This window comes from Macaca fascicularis, chromosome 5, assembly GCF_037993035.2.
Source record: "Macaca fascicularis isolate 582-1 chromosome 5, T2T-MFA8v1.1".
In the NCBI taxonomy this organism is placed as follows: Eukaryota; Metazoa; Chordata; class Mammalia; order Primates; family Cercopithecidae; genus Macaca; species Macaca fascicularis.
Window position 1 is genome coordinate 80740019 of NC_088379.1, and position 25565 is coordinate 80765583.

Genomic DNA, 25565 nt, shown 5'->3' on the forward strand with positions numbered 1-25565 from the left:
TCCTGAGTTCTAGTTTGATTGTACTGTGGTCTGAGAGACAGTTTGTTATAATTTCTGTTCTTTTACATTTGCTGAGGAGTGCTGTATTTCCAACTATGTGGTCAATTTGGAATAAACGTGATGTGGTGTTGAGAAGAATGTATAATCTGTTGATCTGGGGTAGAGAGTTCTGTAGATGTCTATTAGGTCTTCTTGGTGCAGAGTTGAGTTCAATTCCTGGATATCCTTGTTAACTTTCTGTCTCACTGATCTGTCTAATGTTGACAGTGGGTAGTTAAAGTCTCCCATTATTATTGTGTGGGAGTCTAAGTCTCTTTGTAAGTCTCTAAGGACTTGCTTCATGAATCTGGGTGCCCCTGTATTGGATGCATATGTATTTAGGATAGTTAGCTCTTCTTGTTGAATTGATCCCTTTACCATTATGTAATGGCCTTCTTTGTCTCTTTTGATCTTTTATGGTTTAAAGTTTGTTTTATCAGAGACTAGGATTGCAACCCTTGCCTTTTTTTGTTTTCCATTTGCTTGGTAGATCTTCCTGCATTCCTTTATTTTGAGTCTTTGTGTGTCTCTGCGTGTGAGATGGGTCTCCTGAATACAGCAAACTGATGGGTCTTGACTCTTCATGCAATTTGCCAGTCTGTGTCTTTTAATTGGCCATTTACATTTAGCCCATTTACATTTAAGGTTAATGTTGTTATGTGTGAACTTGATCCTGTCATTATGATTTTAGCTGGTTATTTTGCTCGTTAGTTGATGCAGTTTCTTCCTAGCATCAATGGTCTTTACATTTTGGCATGTTTTTGCAGTGGCTGGTACTGGTTGTTCCTTTCCATGTTTAGTGCTTCCTTCAGGATCTCTTGTAGCGCAGGCCTGGTGATGACAGAATCTCTCAGCATTTGCTTGTTTGTAAAGGCTTTTATTTCTCCTTCACTTATGAAGCTTAGTTTGGCTGGATATGAAATTCTGGGTTGAAAATTCTTTTCTTTAAGAATGTTGAATATTGGCCCCCACTCTCTTCTGGCTTGGAGAGTTTGTGCTGAGAGATCCACTGTTAATCTGATGGGCGTCCCTTTGTGGGTAACCCGCCCTTTCTCTCTGCCTGTCCTTAACATTTTTTCCTTCATTTCAACTTTGGTGAATGTGACAATTATGTGTCTTGGAGTTGCTGTTCTCGAGGATTATCTTTGTGGCATTCTCTGTATTTCCTGAATTTGAATGTTGGCCTGCCTTGCTAGGTTGGGGAAGTTCTCATGGATAATATCCTGTAGAATGTTTTCCAACTTGATTCCATTCTCCCTGTCACTTTTAGGTACACCAATCAGACGTAGATTTGGTCTTTTCCATAATCCCATATTTCTTGGAGGCTTTGTTCATTTCTTTTTCCTCTTTTTTCTCTAAACTGCTCTTCTCACCTCATTTCATTCATTTGATCTTCAGTCACTGATACCCTATCTTCCAGTTGATCGAGTCGGTTACTGAAGCTTGTGCATTTGTCACATAGTTCTCGTGTTGTGGTTTTCATCTCTATCAGGTCATTTAAGGACTTCTCTGCATTGGTTATTCTAGTTAGCCATTCATCAAATCTTTTTTCAAGGTTTTTAGTTTCTTTGTGCTGGGTTTATAATTCCTCTTTTAGCTCAGAGAAGTTTGATTGTCTTAAGTCTTCTTCTCTCAACTCCTCAAAGTCATTCTCTGCCCAGCTTTGTTCCATTGCTGGCGAGGAGCTGCATTCCTTTGTAGGGTGTTAGGCGCTCTGATTTTTAGAATTTCCATCTTTTCTGTACTGCTTTTTCCCCATCTTTGTGGTTTTATCTACCTTTGGTCTTTGATGGTGGTGACGTACAGATGGGGTTTTGTTGTGGATGTCCTTTGTGTTTGTTATTTTTCCTTCTAATAGTAAGGACCCTCAGCTGCAGGTCTGTTGGTGTTTGCTCGAGGTCCACTCCAGAGCCTGTTTGCCTGCGTATCAGCAGCGGAGCCTGCAGAAGAGTAAATATTGCCGAACAGCAAATGTTGCTGTCTGATCATTGCTCTGGAAGCTTCGTCTCAGAGGTGTACCCGGCCATGTGAGGTGTGAGGTGTCAGTCTGACCTAGTGGGGGATGTTTCCTAGTTAGGCTACTTGGGGGTCAGGGATCCACTTGAGCAGACAGTCTGTCCGTTCTCCGATCTCAAACTGCGTGCTGAGAAAACCACTACTCTTTTCAAAGCTGTCAGACAGGGACATTTACATCTGCAGAGCTTTCTGCTGCCTTTGGTTTGTCTATGCCCTGTCTCCAAAGGTGGAGTCAACAGAGGCAGACAGGCCTCCTTGAGCTGTGGTGGGCTCCACCCAGTTCGAGCTTCCCAGCAGCTTTGTTTACCTCCTTAAGCCTCAGCAATGGCGGGCACCCCTCCCCCAGCCTCGCTGCTGCCTTGCAGTTAGATCTCAGACTGCTGTGCTAGCAATGAGGGAGGCTCCCTGGGCGTGGGACCCTCTGAGCCAGGCACCAGATATAATATCCTGGTGTGCCATTTGATAAGACCCTTGGTAAAGCACAGTATTAGGGTGAGAGTGACCCCATTTTCCAGGTGTTGTGTGTCATGGTTTCCCTTGGCTAGGAAAGGGAATTCCCTTCCCCTTTGCGCTTCCTGGGAGAGGCAATGCCTCTCCCTGCTTTGGCTCTCACTCGTTGGGCTGCACCCACTGTCCTGCACCCACTGTCCTTCATGCCCCAGTGAGATGAACCCAGTACCTCAGTTGGAAATGCAGAAATCACCCATCTTCTGTGTCACTCATGCTGGGAGCTGGAGGCTGGAGCTGTTCCTATTCGGCCATCTTGGTGTGGATTCCTTGGTGGGCATTTTTGATATTAGACCATCTTTCAATCCTCAGAATGATCTCTGGTCCTTGTGTTATCTTTAATCCAAGTGTTGATTGCTGGCTGCCTTGGTTGTGGATGGATACCACTTTGCTTTCTGTGTTTGTATATTACCACTTGCACATGGAGTAGGGAAAATATTTTATTTCAGGTTACCATAATCTTTCATCCTCATTTTTACTAATTTTACCATTTTTAATCTAGAGAATCAGTGTATGTTTGTCTCATTTTTTTTCTTGTAACTTCAAATTTTGTCTCTTTTTGTTATGTCTTTCAGCCCTCCAGTCTCTCTATGTACCTCCTTATAAGGCAGGTCCATTTCAAACACATGAAGTGAAGGTATACCAGCCATTACCAATGCAGAGTGAATGATTTCTACCTAGCAAGCAGCTGGTTTGTTTCACAGATTTTTTTTTCTTTTTGCCACAAAAGAAAAGAAAGATTGTGTATTTACAAAGGTTAGATGTCATGACCTCTGAGGTCTCCTCCTGTTTTTTTCTTTATATCAAAAAGATACACAGATACATCTTTACCTCTTTATAAACATATCTGATACATCAGTGTTTATAGCAGCATTATTCACAATATCTGAAAAGTAGAGACAATTTAAATATTCATTGACAAATGAATCAATAAACAAAATGCAGTATATACATACAGTGGAATATTATTCAGTCTTAAACAGGAGTGAAATTCTGACACATGCTACAACATGGATGAATTTTTAAGACATGCTAAATAACATAAGCCAGATGCTAAAGAACAAATATTGTATGTTACCACTTATATGTGGTACCTAGAATAATCAAATTTATACAGACAAAAAGTACACTTAAAATAATAAAGATGGCAAATTCTCTGTTATTTATATTTTACTGCAACAATTTTAAAAAGTACTTCTGAGAAGAGATGGAGAAAATCATATCTTGTAGGGGTCAGTATTTAGAGACTTCATTTATTCAGTCATCCATTCATCCAATAAATTTTGATTTCCTGCTATATATCAAATATGTTTTAGACACTGGGGCTAGAGCAGTGAGCAAAACACTCAAACACTCAACAATCCTGGTCTCCCTGACTATTTTAGTGAAATTAGACAGATAATAAACAAAGTAAATAAGTAAAACCTATAGTAAGTAAGATAGTGAAAAGGTCTATAGAGAAATATAAAGCAGGGAAGGGTAATTGGGTGAATGGAGGCCAATGTGGCTACAGCAAACAGAAGGGAAGAGTGGGGGTGGGAGCAAGAGTGGTACTGGATAAAAGGAGAGGAAGGCAGAGCTGTTCATGCAGGGCCGTGCAAGTCAGTGCAAGGAGTGGAGATTCCATTGCACGCCATGGCTCTCTGAGATTACAGCTCCATGATCTATAAAACCATAAGGAGATTCTTTTTTTAAAAATCAGGCTGGTTAGTGTTTGGTTTTCATTAATCATATAAAGATAGGCAAGGATTTTCTTCCCCTTCAAGGATTTTCTATTCCAAAATTTATGCAAGTATACAGTTGAAGAGACAGTGCATGCACACACAAACCCACGCAAACTCAAACAGTTCAGTGGCATTAGGAAGCTTCTATTTGCTTAATTCACCTTTGTGCCATCCTCTAAGTATCTTCATCCTGTTTTCCTAGGAAACAGAGTTGAGGCAAAATTTTCATGGTAACATTTAAAAGGAAAGGTAGTTGGAACCCAGGAGCAGCAAGAGTAAGGGAACAAGGAGAGTGAGTTAGGGAAGGAGAAAAGCACATTCCAGGGGCTGCACTGCCAAGCTGGCCAGTGCTCCACAAAACACAACTTTTTCAGTCATGGGTTCAAATCTGAAGAGACTTGTTATAGCATTGTTGCTGCTTAGAATCATTTGTAAGGGAGAAGCTGGTGAGGAATTTATTTGTTAGTTCTTTCTACTCTTCTTCTTTCTCATTGGTCTTAAAGTTTCTCATAAGGAATGACTACACTGCCCCCCCCCCCCCTTTTTTTTTGAGACTCTGGAGTCTTGCTTTGTCGCCCGGGCTGCAATGGCGTGATCTCAGCTCACTGCAACCTCCACCTCCAGGTTCAAGCAATTCTCCTGCCTCAGCCTCCTGAGTAGCTGGAACTACAGGCATGCCACCACACCTGGCTAATTTTTGTATTTTTAGTGGAAATGGGGTTTTGCCATGTTGGCCAGTCTGGTTTTGAACTCCTGACCTCCAATGATCTGCCCACCTTGGCCTCCCACAGTGCTGGGATTACAGGCATGAGTCACCGCATTCTGCCGATACTGCCCTTACTTCTAGATGGTGTTCTCTGGGTCTTCTAGGTGGCTATACTGGAAGCCAGAGCCTCTGTGGGACTAGCTGGCTGGACTTAGGCACGTGGAGCTAATGTGGCTCACACCGTGTGGATGTGATGTAATCATGTCAAGGTTGTCCTGAGGGAAGTCTGAAACAGTTGGCAGTGTAAGGGTGAGACAGTACAGCAGTCGCTCAGGGGCTCCACAGAACAAGTGGTAAAGACTCAGCAGTTGGGGGCAGTGGGCAGGTGAATCTTTAGAGGAACGTAAATACACCTTGCACACCAAGCCTCTCTCTAAATAAATAGAAGCCTCCTTTTGGAGAAGGTAATAAAATAGTAATACATGTAGTAGTAAAACAAATATACAGTACTTTATAGAGTGTTCATCTCATTTCTCTTCGATGAAAGCCTGGTGAGGTGTGTGGTATTATCTTCCCTTTTACCAAGAACTTCAGACCTAGAGATGCTAAATGCCTTGCTACTGTTAAGAGATATGGCAATCTTCATTATAGCCTTTCATATTATTCCTTTAAGGAAATGAGATGTTCCTTTTGAATATATACTAGTACATGTTTAAAAGAGGAGGAGAAGATGAAGTATCCTTCAGTTAATTTCTGTAAAATGTTATTTCAAGAGATCCAGAAAGGCTTCCAATGCCAAATTCTGCCAAACTACCGTCAGGCCAGAAATTTAACCATTAAAGAGTCATCCCACTTCCCCTTTGGTTCTCTTTTCTCCTTTCCTCTCCCCTCTGACCCCCGCCAAGACAGAGTCTCTGTTACCCAGGTTGGAGTGCAGTGGTGTGATCCTGGCTCCCTCCACCCTCCACCTCCTGGATTCAAGCAATTCTCCTGCCTCATCCTGAGTTGCTGCGATTACAGGTGTCTGCCATCATGCCCAGCTAATTTGTTTGTATTTTTACTGCAGACGGGGTTTGCCATGTTGGCTCAATCGCTGGTCTCAAACTCTTGACCTCAAGTGATCTGCCCGCCTCGGCCTCCTTAAGTGCTGGGATTATAGATGTGAGCCCCTGCTCCTGGCCTCTTCTCCCCTTTTTAAATGCAGCCATCCGGTCATTCATTTCTTAGAGGAGGGATGGTTCATTTGCTGATGCTCAGAAGAAGCCAGTGAGTTCTAGGTGGAGACGCAGGAGGACCAAAGTGAGAGAAAGGAAAATAGAAACCCCTAAGGGCAATTTGCTATGTTCACGATTTTGACTTTGGGCCCTGATTCCAGCATTCAAGCCTTTTCTGGAGTTTGTCCAGACTTCTCCATTGGAGCAGAGAACATTCCAGAATTGCTTGTAAATATGCTGGTCTAACTTGCAGAGCTTCTGGCTGGGATTCTTGTAGGACAAGACTCCAGGGCTTTGTCCCGGCTCCACTGAGCCTGCAGGTTTCTTCAGGGAGGTCATTACCCAATAGAATTTCTCTGTTGCTGGTTACTCTCCTAAGGTAGCTGGAGGCCTCAGCCATTGAAATACCCTTCTCCTTCCCAAACAAGTGATAGGAAATAGGTTGAAGAAGCACTTAAGATAACTGCCCTCATTTCTACAGACAGCTTTTAAACTGGCCTTTTTTACTGGCCATTTTCTTCCTCCTTCTTAAACATTCAGTAGTCTTTGCTTTGTTCTGTGGATCGTGGAAGTCAGATTCTAGCACAGCTTTGGGAGTGCAGTTTCACATTCTCCTTTCAGAGAGCTAAAATTTAGATTCTCATCTTCTCATATATCCCCTCATTTGCCAAGATGTAGCTCCTTTGCTGAATACAGCAAAATGACATCATTTATGTTGCCTGATCAGAGTTGCAAAATGGTTGCTTAGCCAGACTAAAAAATAAGCAAGCAAGGAAAACAACAACAACAAAAAACAGGTTTTTAGATAATGTATGCATTCTGTGAAATATTTGTAATTAGGGGCAGAATTTACCAAGAGGTCAAGCAAAGAGTGGACATGCTGAGTTGGCACTGGTTGGAGAAGTGTGCATATTTTTATAAAGGCTTTGGAAAGCCCAGTATTGACCTGTTTTTATTATTTCTATTGGCTCCCTTGATGATAGACAAACAGGCCTAACACGGGGCCAACAGAATCAGCAGGAAATTTAGGTCACGGATTGTTGCATTTTAAAAACCTTGGGTTTTTAGAGGCTGCTCAATCATTGTAATTGATTGATGATAACATGACAACGGGACTTCTAACGGCTGGCGGTTTTGTTGGATGCATAGTTCCCAATTCCCCGTAGTGTTCTGTTCTGCTCTCTGAAGAAGTCGCTTGTCCGTCGTTTCATGCAACTTACAGCTCAGCTGGCCTGTTTACAGAAAACAGCCTCTTAAACTTGGCAGTTCTGTTTGAAGCACAGCATAACATCATCTCCCGAGAGATGGGAGAAAAAACATTACAAAAAATTTATATCTCCCTTAAAACATATGCGTGTTTTAAACTGAGCATCCATTGAAAGTTGTTCTTTCCATCCTCTGAAATCAAGTCCTTTTCCTGTCTTCCTAGCCAAAGGTACTTGTAGCTGAATTAGATTATTTGATGAATCCTGTAAGCTTCTTATGTTTTCCTGCTCTTACTTTGGATAAATGCTAATCTGTAATAAGAACTCTAAGTAGATAGCTCTGTTCTTCCCAGGACTCAGGAAATATGGCCGATTTAATGTCATTTTAAAAACTTTTTATTGAAGTTAATATAATATAGAAAAGTACAGCTCAATGAATTTTTACTAACTGAAGACAGCTGTGTAATCAGCACTCAGCTCAACCTGGAAGATTACCAACAACCCTGGAAGCCCCTCTTTTGCTCTCTCCCGGTTACTCCCTCCCTCTAAGGAGTAGGGACTTCTGAAAATCTGGATACATTTCCCCTGGCTTTTGTATTTTACGTGGATATAATTATATATTTTTTCTGGCTTTTTCCATTATATATTGTTTGTGAGTTTCATCTGTATTATTGTTTTATGAAATTACAGAACATTCATTCTCATTGATATGTAATATTCCATTGTGTGAATATACCATATTTTTTTTCTCCTGTGGCATTTTTAATAGAAGAGAAAGTTTGCAGACTGTTTTCACTTCCTCAGGGACTTCACTATTTCTCACTATCAGAATTGTACGCTCCACAGACACAGATTGTCAGCTAGTGCCCCTTATAGGAATACATTTTGGGAAACACGTTGATACTTTGATATTAACCTTTCTGTGTTTATTTTCATCTGCTTATCCTGTCTATTACGTCTTCTTGTTGCATTCTTCTACCTTTCCTGCCTCTCACTCTTGCCATTATTTTGCTCCTCACTCCAGAATCCTTCAGTTAATTCTGTTCTCTTTTATTGTCCTGAGCTCAGACATCCTACTTTCTGAAATATTTATATCTGTCCCATTCTTACATTTTACACCAATTCTGTCCTCTGTGCTTTCTCCTTTGAAACACCCCTTCCTTTTCTCAGCCTCCTCTAAAAATCTTGGAATAATTCTAGACTCTTTTTCTTATACTCCATATTCTGTCCATCAACAAACCACTGCATTTAACTTCAAAATCTTTGCAAATTCCACCAGTTAACATTACATTCAATGCTCCTTCCTTGATCCAAGCCCCATTGTTTCTCACTTGGTTTATTGAAATTACTTCCTGTCTCCCTGCCTATCCCCTTGTCCCTCTAGTTTATTCTCTTCACCATGGCCCAAATGAGAAACCCTTTAAAACAAGATCATACCAGTTCTCTCAAAACCTCTCTGACTTCTATGTCAGAAGAAATGCAGAAGTTCTAACAATGGACCGGCTACACCACCCTAAATGATTCTCTGCCTTGTCTTACCACTCTTCTTTTTCCATCGCTAAGGGAACTAAATCTGTCTTGACAATTTCCATAACATTGATCTAGCACCCTCTCCCTTCTTTGCATCTGAAGCCCATGCCATAGTTCCAGTCTATCATCTTTAAATCAGCTGCTCATGGAGACCATTTCTACCCTGTTAGATGACTTCAGAATCTGATTCTCTTTCGTGCATTTTTTGTGCGTATCTCTTAAGTGCATCCCATCCTTTTTCATATAGTTGTAGATATACATACAAAATACTGCATTTGCACAGCATATACTGAGTTCACAGAACTTATGGTCACCGGCCCAGGGGCACTGGCTGTCCTAGGCCCCAGCCAGATGTCACTAGGGCATGGTGACATCCTGGATGGGAATATCTTCCTTAATATTTGTGGCACGTGGTATTTATGTGCCAAGGGGGTGGGGGAAATCTGGTTTCCCTCCACTGGAGGTTTTAACTTTGACTGAGACTTTGGGCCTTTCATGTACCTTACCAGAGAACTCTAAGGAGCCACAAGTCAGTAGATTACCTCTGATGTCTAAAGTTTCCCTGCTACTGCCTCTGCTCTCATGTAATTTATCTATTGTCTTATAAGCTGGGTCCCTTAATTATTTGTCCTAGTCAGAATCCTTGTCATAATTATCCTTGTCCCAAGGATTTGGATTCCCCTTCCCTGCAAACTCTAGCTTTCCTCTGACTGGGAAGCACTGGAGATGAAAATGTGTAGTAGACTCGATGTATATTTTGAAGAAAGATGGCATTGGGTTGGATTCCAGCTCAAACATTCACCAGCTGGTATCTTTGACTAGTAATCTTTTTCAAACTCTATTTCCTTCTCTGTAATAATAATACGCATATTACAGGGTAATTAGGAGGATTAAATGAGATAATCTACAATTATATCTTTATAAATGTTTATTTTTTCTCTTTTTCTAATGTCAGCTATTTCATTTTAGAGACAAGTATGATTTCAATACCAACTGTATTCAAAGGGCGGAGGTAGGTCCTAGAAATGAGATAAGATGTGGTTCTCGCTATCAAGGATTTTTCAGTCTTAGAAGAGAGCTAGATATGAATAGATAATTAAATTTAGGGTGATAAGAGCCATGGTAGACAGAAATGGGATTGCAAAATAGGCACATTTAACCCATTTAGGGAAGGTCAAAGAAGATAATGCTTAGGTTGAATCCTGAGACAAAGTGAAGAGGGAAAAGAACATTCTAGGCAGGGAGATTTGCATGCACAAAAGCACAGAGGCAAATGCAAGTAGTTCAGCAAAGTTTAATTGTAATCTGTGAGAAAAGAAGTCATGACTGTCGAGGCTAAGCAGTTAATTGGGGCCAAGAAGATAAAAGGAATGCATATGTAATGTTATGGGCTTTGTCTTGAGGACTTTATTTAACATTAAATAATTTTAAGTGGATCAGTGTTTTGTTTTAGAATGAGATATATTGTGGCTAGAAATGATGGTAGTTACAACTTAAGCGGTAGGGGAAGGAATGGATAAGAAGGGATGGATATATAAAAATCATCAGGACTTGGCTGATTTGATGTGTCAGGGGCAAGGGAGAATTCTGGTAGAGTCCAAGTTTCTGACTTGGTCAACTGGAAGAGTGATGGTACCACACAATAGTATAGGATGTAGAAGATGAAGAGCAAATTTGGGGGCATAAATAGTGATTTCAGCTTTAGACACATTGAATCAAATTTACAGGTGAGATATACAAGTGGAGAAGTCCAATAGGCAGTTGGCTGGGTTTGGAGCAAAGGAGAGAAATTTGGCTGGAGATATGTATTTACGTGTTATATTATTATGCAGATTAAAGTGCTATACCAAAATAAGTGTTATAGAGACTCAAACAGGATAGCTTATTTCACTTTGACATTGCAGTCTAGAAATAGTTGGATGGCCCAGTTCACATGCCATTCAAAATGTGGTCTACATTATTTGTGCTGGAACTACATATCCCTCCACTGGAGGTTTTAACCTGGGCTGAGGTTCTGGGGCCAGTCATGTACCTTACTAGGGAACTCGAAGGAGCTACAAGATCAGAAGCATTGACATCAACCTGGAAGTTTTTTAGAAGTGCAGAATCTTTAGGCCCCATCCCAGACCTAATGAATTTAACTGAGCACAGATAATTTACATGCACATTAAGTTTTGAGAAGCTCTGTTCCAGGGAACTAATCTTTCTTCTATCTTGTTTCTCAGCCTTCCTCTCTAGCAACGTAGACAAAACTGGATTACAACCACTTTCTCTGTATTTTAGCTGTGGAGAGAGGATAAGAGAGTAGAAAATAATGAGCTTTCTTTTGAGGATTTGATATTCTTAAATTGGTAAATATTGATATTTACTGTGTTAGAAATTAGTACTGAGAAAATTGAAAAGTATCTATTTAAAAAATAATAAATCCATTGATTCATCATATAAATAACATATTTTATGAAGAGTAACCATATTTCCAAAACGAGGATGACATTTGTTTATAGTTTTGAAAATATTTTTAGTGTTTTGCTGAATAGAAAACAGCTGGATTCTTATGTTTGCTTCCTCATTCAGTAGGCTGCTATATATTGTTTTGGTTGAAAAATATGAAAAAAATCAAGCCTCATGCAGACATATAGTTGGAAAAGCGAGGAATATTGTGATGGCTTTTTTAGATGTTTGTGGATATGCTAGTTTGATGCTATATCTAAACTCTACAAGTAGTGATTTCTGGAAGGTAACTTGTAATGTGGCATTTGAAACCCTATCAATGAGCTTTTTGTACCCTTTTACATTAAAATTCACTGGTCTACCTTGTATTTTGGATGAATCTTTAGCCTATGCCTGATTGTCTTACATAATGCATTGGTCATTTGGAAAGCATTGATTCACCAAATTATACAGATGTTCCAAATGTTGACACATTTTATTATGCAATTCAAAAAATCACATTTAATGTCACCACTGATCTCATCAGAAGAGTTTTTAAGAATAGATCATCTGGCAGTGGCATATATAAGTTTCCCAGAATTGCAATTTTTGCCAGAATTTTGACATTGACAGTGAGTATGTCAGTTGTTTTCCTTGAAGGAACAGTCTCACTTTGTTCATTTTGGAGAAAATATGTACTAAATAGCCAAGTCTGAAAAATTGTAACTTCTATGTCATTCTTTCAAGTAACAATGCTATTGCATGAAAGAAGCAATTACTTCAGCGCACAACTCAAAACAATTGCACAAGTGCTTTTTCTAGGGATAACCATTGTCGTTAGTATATAGCAGAAGTGCTTCATACATATTCCCATTTTGTCATGCACAATATTAAAGAGACATTTAGGATTGAAAGTCAATAAGATTAATAATTTTGACCACTTTGTTATGAGGTCTTTTTGTTTGTTTGTTTGTTTTGAGACAGAGTCTCACTCTGTCACCCAGGCTGGAGTGCAGTGGCGCGATCTCGGCTCACTGCAAGCTCCGCCTCCTGGGTTCATGCCATTCTCCTGCCTCAGCCTCCCGAGTAGCTGGGACTACAGGCGGCTGCCACTATGCCAGGCTAATTTTTCTGTATTTTTAGTAGAGACGAGGTTTCACCTTGTCAGCCAGGATGGTCTCGATCTCCTGACATCATGATCTGCCCGCCTTGGCCTCCCAAAGTGCTGGGATTACAGATGTGAGCCACTGTGCCCAGCCAGGAGCTCTTTTTTCTTTTCTTTTTCTTTTTTTTTTTTTTTGAGTTGGAGTCTCACTCTGTCACCCAGGCTGGAGTGCAATGGCGTGATCTTCGGCTTACTACAACCTCTGCCTCCTGGGTTCTAGCAATTCTCCTGCCTCAGCCTCGTGAGTAGTTGGGATTACAGGTGCCACCATATCTGGCTAATTTCTGTATTTTTAGTAGAGACGGGGTTTCACCATATTGGCTAGGCTGGTCTCTTGGCCAGGCTGGTCTGGAACTCCTGACCTCGTGATCCGCCCACCTCAGCCTCCCAAAGTGCAAGGATTACAGGCATGAGCCACTGTACCTGGCCATGTCAAGAGCTCTTAAATGAAACTGGCTTTTACAAAATTCAGCTGTGAGTATATAGCCTAGTGGTAAAGAATTCAACGAGTATTAGTTTGGAGCCACTGCCTTTATCTGTGTTGTTACCAGCAAATTTACCCACCATACTTTTGCACTATTAGTGCAAATGTCAATACAGTGAAAAAGGTAAAGAATGCATTACTATTATTACAAAAATAATTTTGACCTCATGGACCTCTTGACAGAATCTCTGGGATCTCAGGAGCCTGTGGACCAAACTTAGAAAACTACTGTCCTCTTATATAATTATTCTGGATCTGATAAATATTGGATTATGAGCTTACATAGTTTTTAACTGACTAGTTCTAGGTAAAATTATTAAGTAATAAGCTTTAAATTCAGTGTGTCTCTGTGCCTTTCCTCTCTATCACGTCCCTGAAGACGTGCACTGGATCCCTAGTGGTACAGATGGAATGGATACAGCTGAATTGCCTATTCATGCATGTTATTGCTTGTTCATTTAATCATTCAGCAAGTGTGTATTGAGCCCTGTGTCTTAGCCTGTTTTGTGCTGCTATAACAATACCTGAGACTGGGTACTTTATAACAACTAGAAATTTATTGGCTCATTGTTCTGGAGGCTGGGAAGTCCAATATCAAGGTGCTGGTGTTTGGTGAGGCCTTTTCGTTGCATTATCTCTTACAGAAAGGTGGAAAGGTTGAGAGAGCAAGAGATGGCTGAAATTGCTGCTTTGTAACTGCACCAATCCCACCCATGAGGGTAGAGCCCTTATGGCCTAATTATCTCTTAAAGGTCCCACTTCTTAGTACTGTAACAATAGCAGTTAAATTTCAGCTTGAGTTTTGGAGGGGACAAACATTCAAACCACAGCATCCTACCGCCATGTACCAGATTCTCTGCCTGAGTTGTGTTCCCTGATGCAGAACTTCTCAGGCCCTACCTTACATCAACCACTTGTATTAATTTTCTATTGCTGCTGTAGCAAATTACCACAAATTTAGTGGCTTAACACAACACGGATTTGTTCTCTTACTGTTCAGCAGGTCTTACTGGATTAACATCAAGATATCATCAGGGTTGCCTCTCTTTCTGGAGGCTCTAGGAAATAATTTGTTTCCTTGCTCTTTCCAGCTTCCACAGGCCCCCAGCATTCCATGGCTCATGACCTCCTTCTTCCATCTTCAAAGCCAGCAATGTTGAATCTCTCTGATTCTTCATCATTACATCTCTCTTTCAGCACAGCCAGGAAAAGTCCTCAACTTTTAAGCACTCATATAATTAGATTGGCCCCACCCAGATAATGTAGGTAATCTTCCCATCTGAAGATCTGCAACCTTCGTCACATCTGCAAAGTCCCTTTTGCTGTGTAAAGTACCACAGTCACAGATTCCAGGGACTAGGATGTGGGCTCCTTTGGGCACTCTGTCAGGCTCCCACTGGCAACATCCTATGTGCCTGCACACACCATGACTTGGCTGAAGTTGGGAGGATGATATAGTTTGGATATTTGTCCCCTCCAAATCTCATGTTGAAATGTGATTCTCAGTGTTGGAGGTGGGGCCTGGTGGGAGATATTTGGATCATGAGGGCAGATCTCTCTTGATTGCTAGGGGCCCTCCTCACAGTAGTGAGTGAGTTCTTGCTCAGAGTTTATGTGAGATCTGGTTGTTTAAAAGAGTATGCTACCTGCTCCCCTGACCTCCATTCTCTTTCACCATGTGATATGCCAGCTCACGCTTTGCCTTCTACCATGATTGTAAAGCTTCCTGAGACCTTACCAGAAGCTGAGCAGATGCTTGTGCCATGCTTGTACAGCCTGCAGAACTGTGAGCAAAATTAACCTCTTTTCTTTATAAATTACCCAGTCTCAGGTATTCCTTTATAGCAATGCAAACAACCTAACACAGAAAATTGGCACCAGGAATGGGGTATTGCTATAAAAATACTTGAGAATGTGGAAGTGGATTTGGAACTTGGGAATGGGCAGAGGCTGGAAGAGTTTGGAGAGCTCAGAAGAAAAGAGGAAGATGAGGGAAAGTTTGGAGCTTATTAGAGAGTGGTTCAATAGTTGTGACCAAAATGCTGATAGAAATATGGACAGTGATGGCCCAGGCTGATGAGGTCTCAATTGGAAATGAGAAAGTTATTGAGAATTGGAGTGATGGTCACTCATGTTATGCAAGATGACTTAGAGTTTCTGGCAGAAGAAATTTCTAAGCAGCAAAACATTCATGATGTGATATGGCTGCTTCTAACAACCTATGACCAGATATAGGAGCAAAAAAATTCCTTAAAATTGGAATTTATATTTAAAAGGGAAGCAAAGCATAAAAATTTGGAAAAGTCACAATCTGGCCATGTAGTAGAGATGGAAAGAGCATTTTCAGGAGAGGAATACAAGCAGACTGTGGAGCAACAACTTACTAGAGAGATTTTACATGACTAAAAGGAATCCAAGTGCTAATATCCAAAACAATGAGAAAATGGCCTTGAAAGCATTTCTGAAATCTCCTTTGCAGCCCCTCCCATTACAGGCCCAGAGGTGTAGGAGGAAACAATAGTTTCAGGGGCCAGATCTGAGGCCCTACTGCCCTATGCAGCCTCAGGACACTGCTCCCAGGATCCTGGCCACTCCAGCTCCAGCTGTGACTCCAGCTGTAAAGGGCCCCAGATACTATTCTAGTTGCAGCTCTGGAGGGCACAATCCATAAGCTTTGCCAGGTTTTACATGGTTTTAAGACTGTAGGCACTCAGAGTGCATGAGTGAAGCAGGCTGGGCAGCTTCCCCTTAGATTTCAGAAGATGTATTGGAAAGCCTGGATGTCCAGGTAGAAACCTGTTGAAGAGGTGGAGCCCCTGAAGAGAGACTCTACTAAGGCAGTGTGGAGGGGAAATGTGAGTGTGGTGCCCCCACACAGATTCCACACTGAGACACTTTCGAGATGAGCTTTGTGGGAAGGAGGCCACCATCCTCCAGACCCCAGAATGGTAGAGCCACTGGCAGCTTGCATCCTGAGCTTGGAAAAGCTGCAGACACTGAGCTCTGACCCATGAGAGCAACCTTGGTGGTTGCACCCTTCAAAGCCACAAGGGCAGGGCTGTCCAAAGCCTTGGGAGCCTACTTCTCACACCAGTGTGCCCAGGATGTGAGACATAGAGTCAAAGATTTTTTTGGGGGGGGCATTAACGTTTAATGTCTGCCCTGCTGGATTTTAGAGTTGTGTAGGGTCTGTTGCCCCTTTTTTTTGGCTGATTCCTCCCTTTTGGAATGGGAACGTCTACCTAATTTCTATACCATTATTGTATCTTGGAAGTAAATAGCTTTTTTTGATTTTTCAGGCTCGTAAGTGAAAGGAACTTACTCTGAGTCTATGATGAGACTTTGGATTTTTGAGTTGATTCTGGAATGAGTCAAGACCGTGGGGGACTATTGGGAGGGGATGACTGATTTTTTATTGTGAGAAGGACATGAGATTTGAGGAGGCCATGGATGGAATGATATTTGGATATTTGCCCTCTCCAAACCTCATGTTGAAACCCTTGTACCTAAGAGTGAAGTTTCGGCTTCATCAGAAATTCTTGTGTTCAGCTTTAATGATGTCACAAAACAGGTTTAATAGTGTTTATGTCAGTATTCACTCCTTGTAGCAATGTATGAGGGGTTTAGTGACTCCACATCCTTGCCTACATTTGATATTGGAAGGTTCTTTTTTAATTCTTTTTTTCACTTAGCCATTCCAGTTAGTATGATATGGATTTACTGTGAATTTAGCTCGCATTTTCCTGTTGATTAATGATGCTGAGTACATGTATATGTGCCTAATGGTATTTGGATATCCTCTCTCATGAAGTCTCAAGCTTTGGTATACTTTGTACTGATTTTTTGAAGTTTTTTGTGTATGTTGGAGACTGGATTTACCTTTTACTGCCTTATTAGTTACATCTGATGAACAGAAATTTTAGTAAAGTCTGGTTTGTCAAAAATAATAATAACAAAAAAACCGAAATGTGATCCCCAGTGTTGGAGGTGGGGCCTGGTGGGAGATGTTTGGGTTATGGGGGTAGATCCATTATGAATAGCTTGGTGCCCTCTTCATGGTAACACGTGAGTTCTTGCTTTGAGTTCATAAAAGATCTGGTTGTTTAAAAGAATGTGGTACCTTCCCACTTCTTTCTTGCTCTCTCTCATCATGTGATGTGCTGAGTACCCCCTTTACCTTCCTTTGTGATTGGAGATTCCTGGGGCCTTACCAGAAGCCAAGCAGATACTAACACCATGCTTGTACAACCTGCAGAACTGTGAGTCAAATAAATCTCTTTTCCTCATAAAGTACCAAGCCTCAGGTATTCCTTCATAGCAACACAAATGAACTAACACAATGAGTTGCAGAGATGGGTTCTCCAGCAGAAGCTTAGCATGATTTGGAGTTTTACTGAGTGTCTTCAGGCTGTGCACCACAGAAGAGCAGGTGTACAGCCAGCCTGGCCTGCTCTGCAGCCACGTGGAATAAAGCCTGTTTGCTCCTCATGCCTGCCAAGGTAGCCAGTACAGAGACAAACTCTGACTTTGCAGTGGCGTTTTAATTGAACCAAAAAGATCAGCTTTTTTAAAGAAAACACATATTTTACAGAGTGCCTTTTGCACATAGTGACTGAGGACTCATTCAAGAATAACAGGAGCCCCAGACTTCAGATAAACAAAAGGTTTTGTCACTGTAGACACAGCTTCAGTCTTCTACCTCCTACTAGTAAGCCCATTTATATCAAAACAAATGAGAAACTTAATCTCAGTACTTTGTAAGGAAGCCTTTTTTCTTTCGGTCTTGGATTTGGTTTGCTGTGCGTGTCCTTTTTAAATGGGAGTGTTTAATAATGTTTATATTGCCTTTGACCTTTCACTGACTGTTGCAGTTAAGTTCCAAGATGTGATTTCAAACCCAGTATTTGCAGGCTTCCCCTCCCTCCTTTGAGACTACCAATTTCCTCTTCTTAGAAGGTCTAATTCTCTTTCCAACCATCTTAATCAGTTCTAAGAAAGGAGCCTGTGGGGTAGTAGGTGGGAGTCGTGGTAGTAATAATTTGTATTTACTGGAGGCTGTGTGCCAGGCATTGTGTTGTGTAATTCATTTCTAATGTTACATCTTCAGAACAACCTAATGAGGCAAAAGCTATGATTATATATTCCTAAATCAGGTAAAGTACTTTCCCCAAATTAGCCCTCAGAAAATAGGGCATCACTTTATATTTGAGTCTTTACGAGGACTACCCTATTGTGGGGATTATGTCATTTGAAACCACAAAGTAGTTTAACCAATTGTCCCAATGTTATGCACACGGATGGCTGTGATATAGGATTGCCTAATATTCAGGCATTTATGGTATTGTTTCCATTTTACAAATGAGGAAATTGAGACTTGGAGAAGGTAAATAATTTGCCCAAGGTCATACAGCTAGTAAGTGGTACAACCTGGATTGAAACCCAAGCGTATTATCTTATTCCCACATCCTTATTATTAATCCTCTTGAGATTCTGTCTTCTGCCTTTAAAACATTTTCAATCTATGGAGTCACTGATTTTTTTTCTTCCTTATTATCAAAGTTCCATTCTAAGAATAGAGAAGAGCAGAAAATGTATAAACATTCAGTTTAGAACCATGCTTTTATGGATAGCACTAAGAAGGTCTAGTCTAGCTTACCTTCCAAGCCAGAGCGGCAGAGGGTTCTCATTGCTTCATCTTCGGCAGATGACCACCCTGCCTGTCTTTGCCATTGATGGAGACTTTACGGCTTCTTGGGTCAGTCCCTTATCTTGGCTGATGGCTCAGGTTGTGAGGAGTTCTTCCTGACCATGAAGTCTTTATTTCTCATCCCTGCCCTCCCTTCCCCTTCCTTTCTTCTTTTCCCCTTCCTTCTCCCTCCTTTACCTTCCCTAAGCATTTTATTTTAGAACAGCTTAGATTTACAGAAAAGTTCCCAAGATAGTACAGAGAGTTTCCATATATTCTTCACCTTATTGTTAGAATCTTATATTACTGTGGTGCATTTATCAAATATAAGAAACTAGCATGGGTACATTAACTATAAACTCCAGACTTCATTCAGATTTCATTAATTTTTCCCTAAAGTCCTTTTTCTATTCCAAGAGCCCATCCAGGATACTACAATTGCATTCAGTCTTGCTCTGTTGCACAGGCCAGAGTGCACTGGCACAATCATAACTCACTGCAGCCCCAAACTTCTGGGTTCAAGCGATCCTTCTGCCTCAGCCTCTTGAGTAGCTGGGACTGCAGGCACATGCCACCATGCTCAGCTAGTTTTTTATTTTATGTAGAGACTGGAGTCTTGCTATGTTGCCCAGGCTGTTCTCAAACTCCTGGCCTCAAGTGGTCCTCCCCTATTGGCGTCCCAAAGTACTGGAATTATAGGCATGCGCCACCACACCTGGTCTTTTTTGAGCATTTACGTTTTGCTAAGTAGCCAGCAGTAAGAGTATGAATTCCTGCCTTCACAACAATGGTAGAGTTTTTAAAAAAGGAAAAGGGGAAGAAAGTGAAAATGGAGACCTGGGCATAACATGACTTATTGCCCAGCCATCCTCTGGTCAGATCATGTCAGTTTAGAAAGAAGAGATCCTGAGAAGTTAAGGAATTAGAGGAACAATCGGTGTTGGAATCTAGCTTCTTTGAACTAGAATCTCTTTATTCCACCATCTCTGATGGCTCTTTAAGATTGGTCAATATTCCTGACTTTGTATTCAGATCAGTTATAGGCTTCTTGGGATGCATGAAACAGATTTAGAATGTAATTTTAGAAATTGGTATGTACAACAGAATACTGATAGGGTATAACTAATGAGAGATTTTATTCTTTTGCACATATCATAGACCAATGACTTGAAAATTAAGCTCTGAAGGCCAGATGTTAGTGAATGAATCTTTACAACTGATCATGATGATTATTCTATTCTGTTTTGTAACTATATAAACTTTTTGTAACTATATTTTAAAAAATCATGTTGCTCTGGGGGGAGACCCAGAGGGCTCCTGTAGAATAGATGCTTTATGTATACACCTGGTTTCTAGAAATGGGACATAAAGCAATGAAAGAATCTGTTTATTGTCATCCAAGGAGTTAGTGATAGAGTAAACAGCAAAAATGAAAGCTGCAACCTTCATGACCTTCTTTTAACAGGCCAACCACAGGACTCTTTTAAATTACTTTGGGCAGCTTATAAAGCAAAGAAACATTTGAAGGTTCCTCTAGAGCGAGTTTGCCCAACCCATGATCCATGGGCTGCATGTGGCCCAGGATGGCTTTGAATGCGGCAGCCCAAAAGGAATTGATAAACTTTCTTAAAACATTATGAGATTGTTTTGCAATTTTAAAAAAACTCATCAGCTATCGTTAATGGTAGTGTATTTTATGTGTGGCTCAAGACAGTTCTTCTTTCAGTGTGGCCTAGGGAAGCCAAAAGGTTGGACACCCCTGCTCTAGAGAGTCCTGAAGCTGTAGGGCAGCCATAGGATGTCTTCAAAACTTTCGGCCCCCTGGTCCTTTGGAAGCATGTGTGTGTTCACACTTGGTAAATTGTGTCTTGTCACCATGTGACAATAAAATCTCTATTCTGTTCTTTTCCATTTTTACCTCATCCGTTCCAAGGACTGAACATTTTATTTTTCTATGGTACATTGTGAACATCCAAGATTTTTAGTGGAAATAAATGGTAACAGCTGTTTTTTGTGTATGAAATATAATCATGAACCTTAACCTTGAGATGATCTATCCAAATTTTTCCAGGTGTGGAAATGGCTTGACTAGAAAAGCCCATTTTGGGTAATCATTTCAGCACAGAACAACATTGAGCTGTTTGCTGTTAACTTTCTCTTCAAAAAGAGAAAGAGTTTCTACTGGTATTTCTTTATTCTAATATTTCCTTTTAACACGACTTTTCCTACATAAACTGTATCCACAATAAAGCTTTTCTTCTTTGAGCATTAAAAAGAACTTTTTTTAGAGACAGGGTCTTGCTCTGTTGCGCAGGCTAGAGTGCACTGACACAATCATAGCTCACTGCAGCCCCAAACTGTGTGTGCATATTCATACACACAGACGCACATCCTAAGATGTGTTTCCCTTCCTGCTTTATTTTTCTTTATAGCACTTACCACTCTAATATACTACAGTAGTCCCTGCTTGCTTATCTGCATGGGATATGTTCCAAGACCCAAGACTGTCAGTAGATTCCTGAAACTATGCATAGTCCTGAATCCTGTATATACTGTGTTTTTTTCTATACATACCTATGATAAAGTTTAATTTGTAAATTAGGCACAGTAAGAGATTAACAATAACTAATAAAAATTAGAACAGTTCTAATAATATACAATACTAAAAGTTATAGGAATGGGGTCTCTCTCTCTCTCTCAAAACATCTTATTGTATGTAATATTTTTGGACCACAGGTAAGTGAAACCATGGAAAGCAAAACCATAGATAAGGGTGGGCTGCCGTTTATGTTTTACTTCTTTTGCTTTTTAATTGTTTTCTCTAACTACAATGTAAACTCTATGAAAGCAGGGAATTTGTTCTGTGCACTGCTGTATTCCTAGACTAGTGCCTACAACATAGTAGGTGCTCAATGAATGGTTAATGAAAGTTGCAAGTTGTGTTAATTTGGCCCCTGATTTGAATGTAAATACAAAGTGTAGAGTTTTATTTTATAGGTTTATTTTATATTTTAAGAAGAATTAAATCGTATTATTTAAGATGAAGATTTCTGTATTCACCAAAAATCTCGGAATTTATGATAGAAATATGTACAGTTTCTGTACATAATACAGTTTCTCCAGTAATACAGTGCTATTATCACATTCAAAGAATTTTGAAATCCTCTGCTAAATATCGCTCAAGAAGTTGTGGAAGAGCTAAAGGCATTTTTAAAAATTTAATGCGAGTTATCTACTGACTCACTCAGAGAAATTTTGAATCCTAAGTGACATTACCCTGTTTGATTCCATATTTTATTCATCAGATTTAGCAGAAAGTGACTTTTTGTTGTTTTAAAAAGTATTCTGGCTAATATTTGCTGATATAGAGACTATTATAAAGAATATGCTGGAAAATCCGAGGTGATTCCTTTGAAGCAGTGTCAGCATTCATTTGGATATATAGATGTTGTCATGTTTGTTTTTTTGTTAAGTAATATTATCTTACAAATATACCACATCTCTTTAAAAAAATTTCAAGTATCTGAAGTACTTACATTTTTTTTTCTTTAAAATTAATGGACTCCTATTTGTTTAAGCAATATTAAGATGATTTAATGGAACCTACAACGTGACAAGGCATTTTATAAATTAGGACTTTCAAAACAAAAACTCTAATGCCAAACTACTTGTAGTATTCTCTTCAGGACAAGAAACACGCAAATAAAAAGCAATGCAGTCAGTAAATATCACATACAGACTTGTTTGAAAGCTATCATTAGACTAATGTAGTCCATAAATTATATCTTTGTAGAAGATTGACATATTTTCATGTCATTTTTTATTTTAGAGTATTGGGGAGTCAACAATGTCCGTTGTGTTAAATCAGCTGTTGCCCATGATTAAGCCTGTAACCCAGAGAACCAATGAGGACTACAGCCCTGAGGAACTGCTGATCCTTCTCATATATATTTATTCTGTCACTGGAGAGCTCACAGTAGACAAAGACCTGGGTGAAGCAGAAGAAAAAGTCAAGAAAGCATTGGCTCAGGTCTTCTGTGAGGAATCTGAATTGTCACCTTTGCTGCAAAAAATTACAGGTGAGTGTCTAACAAAGATATGGGACATAAACATCACTAATACACAAAACAGGTTTCAAAATAAATACTGTTTTGGGAAGAGGAGGTAACCATCTTCACTGGAGTTGTTTGGAATTTCATGAGGCCTGATGAATGCTAGCCAGCCTATAGCAACAGTCCCCAACATTTTTGGCACCAAGGGCAGCCATCAGGGGACAGGGATGGAGGTGCATGGTGTCACGATGAAACTGTTCCACCTCACATCATCGGGCATTAGTTGGAGTCTCATAAGGAGCATGCAACCTAGATCCCTCACATGTGCAGTTCACAGTAGGGTTCATACTCCTATGAGAATCGAATGCTGCTACTGATCTGACAGAAGGCAGAGCTCAGACAGTAATACTTGCTTGCCCACTGCACACCTCCTGCTGTGCCCGATTCCTAACAGGCCACGGACGGGTACCTGTCTGCAGCCCGGGGTTGGGGACCCCTGGCCTATAGGGTTAGAGGTTTCCACTGCAGTATTTTTCCGCAATGGCATGGTAGTGACATGGCCTCCCTTCTAATTGCTTGTCAGAATTAATATTCCTTAGAGCCAAGACCTTGTTAAAATAGCAAAATACAGAGCGTATAATCTGTAAGGAAAAATACAATGTAGTACATCCTATTCAAAGAGTTTTTATTGATATATTCTCTGTGAGATTGTCATTTCAGACTTTAAAAACTGTTTATTTGAGATGTTACACAGTATTATAGGATTGGAAATGGCCATTTTCAGTAGTGTTTTATATATATATATAATATATATATATTCCAATTTCCAATTTATATATACCTGTGTATATATATACATATAAGTCCTGTATATATATGTGTGTGTGTATATATATAATATATAAGTCCATGTATAAACAGGTGTGTGTATATATAGCATATATACTTATATACACACACATATATATACACACATATATTACGTGTGTGTGTGGTTTTTTTTTAAATTAAATAGAGATGGAGTCTCACTATGTTGCCCAGGCTGGTCTCAAACTCCTGGGCTCAAGCAATCCTCTCTCCTTGGCCTCTCAAAGTGCTGAGATTATGACTGTGAACCACCATGCCCAGCCTTATATTTTAACTTTTCTTATTTTATTTTGAATTTGAATTAATTAGTATTATCCAGAATAATACCTAAACATCCCAGTAAAGTAGGTTCTGCTAATTTTAGGGAAATATGATTAAACATCATAAAATCTAACTACCTTCACTTCCAATAATAACTGCAATATAACTCATGAAGGCATTCGTGTTATTTTGTATCAAATTCAATATTATTATTTATATTTTGTGTAAAGCTAATTTCCATGAGTATGGATTGAACCTGTGTCTATCTGAAAGTAAGAAGTTATTAAAAGTTCCGTATGAAATGTGAGCACTTTAAAAATGTACCAAATTTCCATTCATTTGCTGGTGTGTGTGTGTGTGCATGTGTGGGTGTGTTTAGGTGTTTGAAGACTTCTTCATTCAGGAAGTTGCAGCGGAGGCAGCTTATATATCCTCCATCTTTTCCTCTTGTCCTCTGTTGGGCCTCTCTGGGAGGAGTGTCCAGACTTCTCGGGAGCAGGATGTGCCGCTGTTAAGCATTAGTCTCCCGTGCATGTGAACTTTGCTTTGTGCCCACTGCTGACCTTTCTTTTGGTTGGTTATAGAAAATGAAACCCTGTCAAGACGGAAATTGAATGAAGTTGCCACAGAAACGAAATGTTTTCTTGCTTAGTATAAAACCTGTTTGCCAACTTAAAATCCATTTAAGAAAAACTTAATGCCGTTTCATTAAGTATAACACTGTATGTGATTGCATGTGTTTGTTTGGCCATAAATAAATTTCAACTTAGAAAGTTTTAATATGATTTATACAGTGCTTGGAAGCGTGCTGGGATTCAAAGTAAATTTGAATGCTAGGAGAATTTAATTAAAATTATTCCTAAGAAGCATAATTTCAGAAACAGGTTAACGAGATGACATGTTTTAACCGAGGTTATTTGGATAGCTTTTTCTAACATTTGTATGTTGCTATGGTACTTTTGGAACTGAAATCATGCAGTAAGAGTATTCATTTGATATTCACTCAAGGTGTTCATTGGCCCAGCACTTCATTTTTTAATTAGTTTCTCTATTTATGGTTGCTTAGAATATGCATGTTCTTGCTTTTAAAATACTTCTGTGCATTCATACTAATATTAGGAAAATTTGTAAACTCAGAGATTAAAGATTAAAAAATAAGAGTTTATGGAAATTTTAGCATATTTTTAAATTTTAGAGACATAATACTAAGTACAAATTGCTGCTTAGATTAACTTTGGATATACACTTTAAACAGGATAAAGAAGGTATTACTTAAATTTGACATATTCAAACTTACCACTGGAACACACACACACATTTTTTCAGCCTTTGTGAAGACAAGCAGGACTTTATTTCTTGGCCAGTATAGATATATCTCTTACTAAGTATGTCAAGAAATCAAAAATGTACTAAAAAGAAGGGTTTATGTTTTCAGTTAGCTGCTGAAATGATTATTGATTTACATCTCTGGATAAAAAGTAATAGCATAGTGTTGGGGCAGTGGTGACTCTGACTCGGTCTTGTAGATTAGGAAAGGATATCCCAGTACACATTGAAAGAACTGAATTGCCTTCCAAATGTGCTTTGTGTGTGGTGGAACTAGGTTAACCTGGCTTTTACAGTGAACTTGCCTACAGTTTGCTGTTGGCAAGTTGGCATAAGGTTTGCACTCATGTTAT

The 25565-nt window shown here is 39.8% G+C and overlaps 1 protein-coding gene across 6 annotated transcripts in view; it reads left to right on the forward strand.

Annotated features, from left to right (window-relative positions):
* Nucleotides 1-25565, forward strand: part of SCFD2 (sec1 family domain containing 2) — a 510081-nt gene that overhangs the window by 202933 nt on the left and 281583 nt on the right. For all 6 annotated transcript variants that reach the window (XM_045392615.2, XM_065545208.1, XM_005555295.4 and 3 more), the window contains exon 5: nt 22536-22785. In XM_045392615.2, the coding sequence (XP_045248550.2) occupies nt 22536-22785 (250 nt within the window). The remainder of the gene's footprint in view (nt 1-22535; nt 22786-25565) is intronic.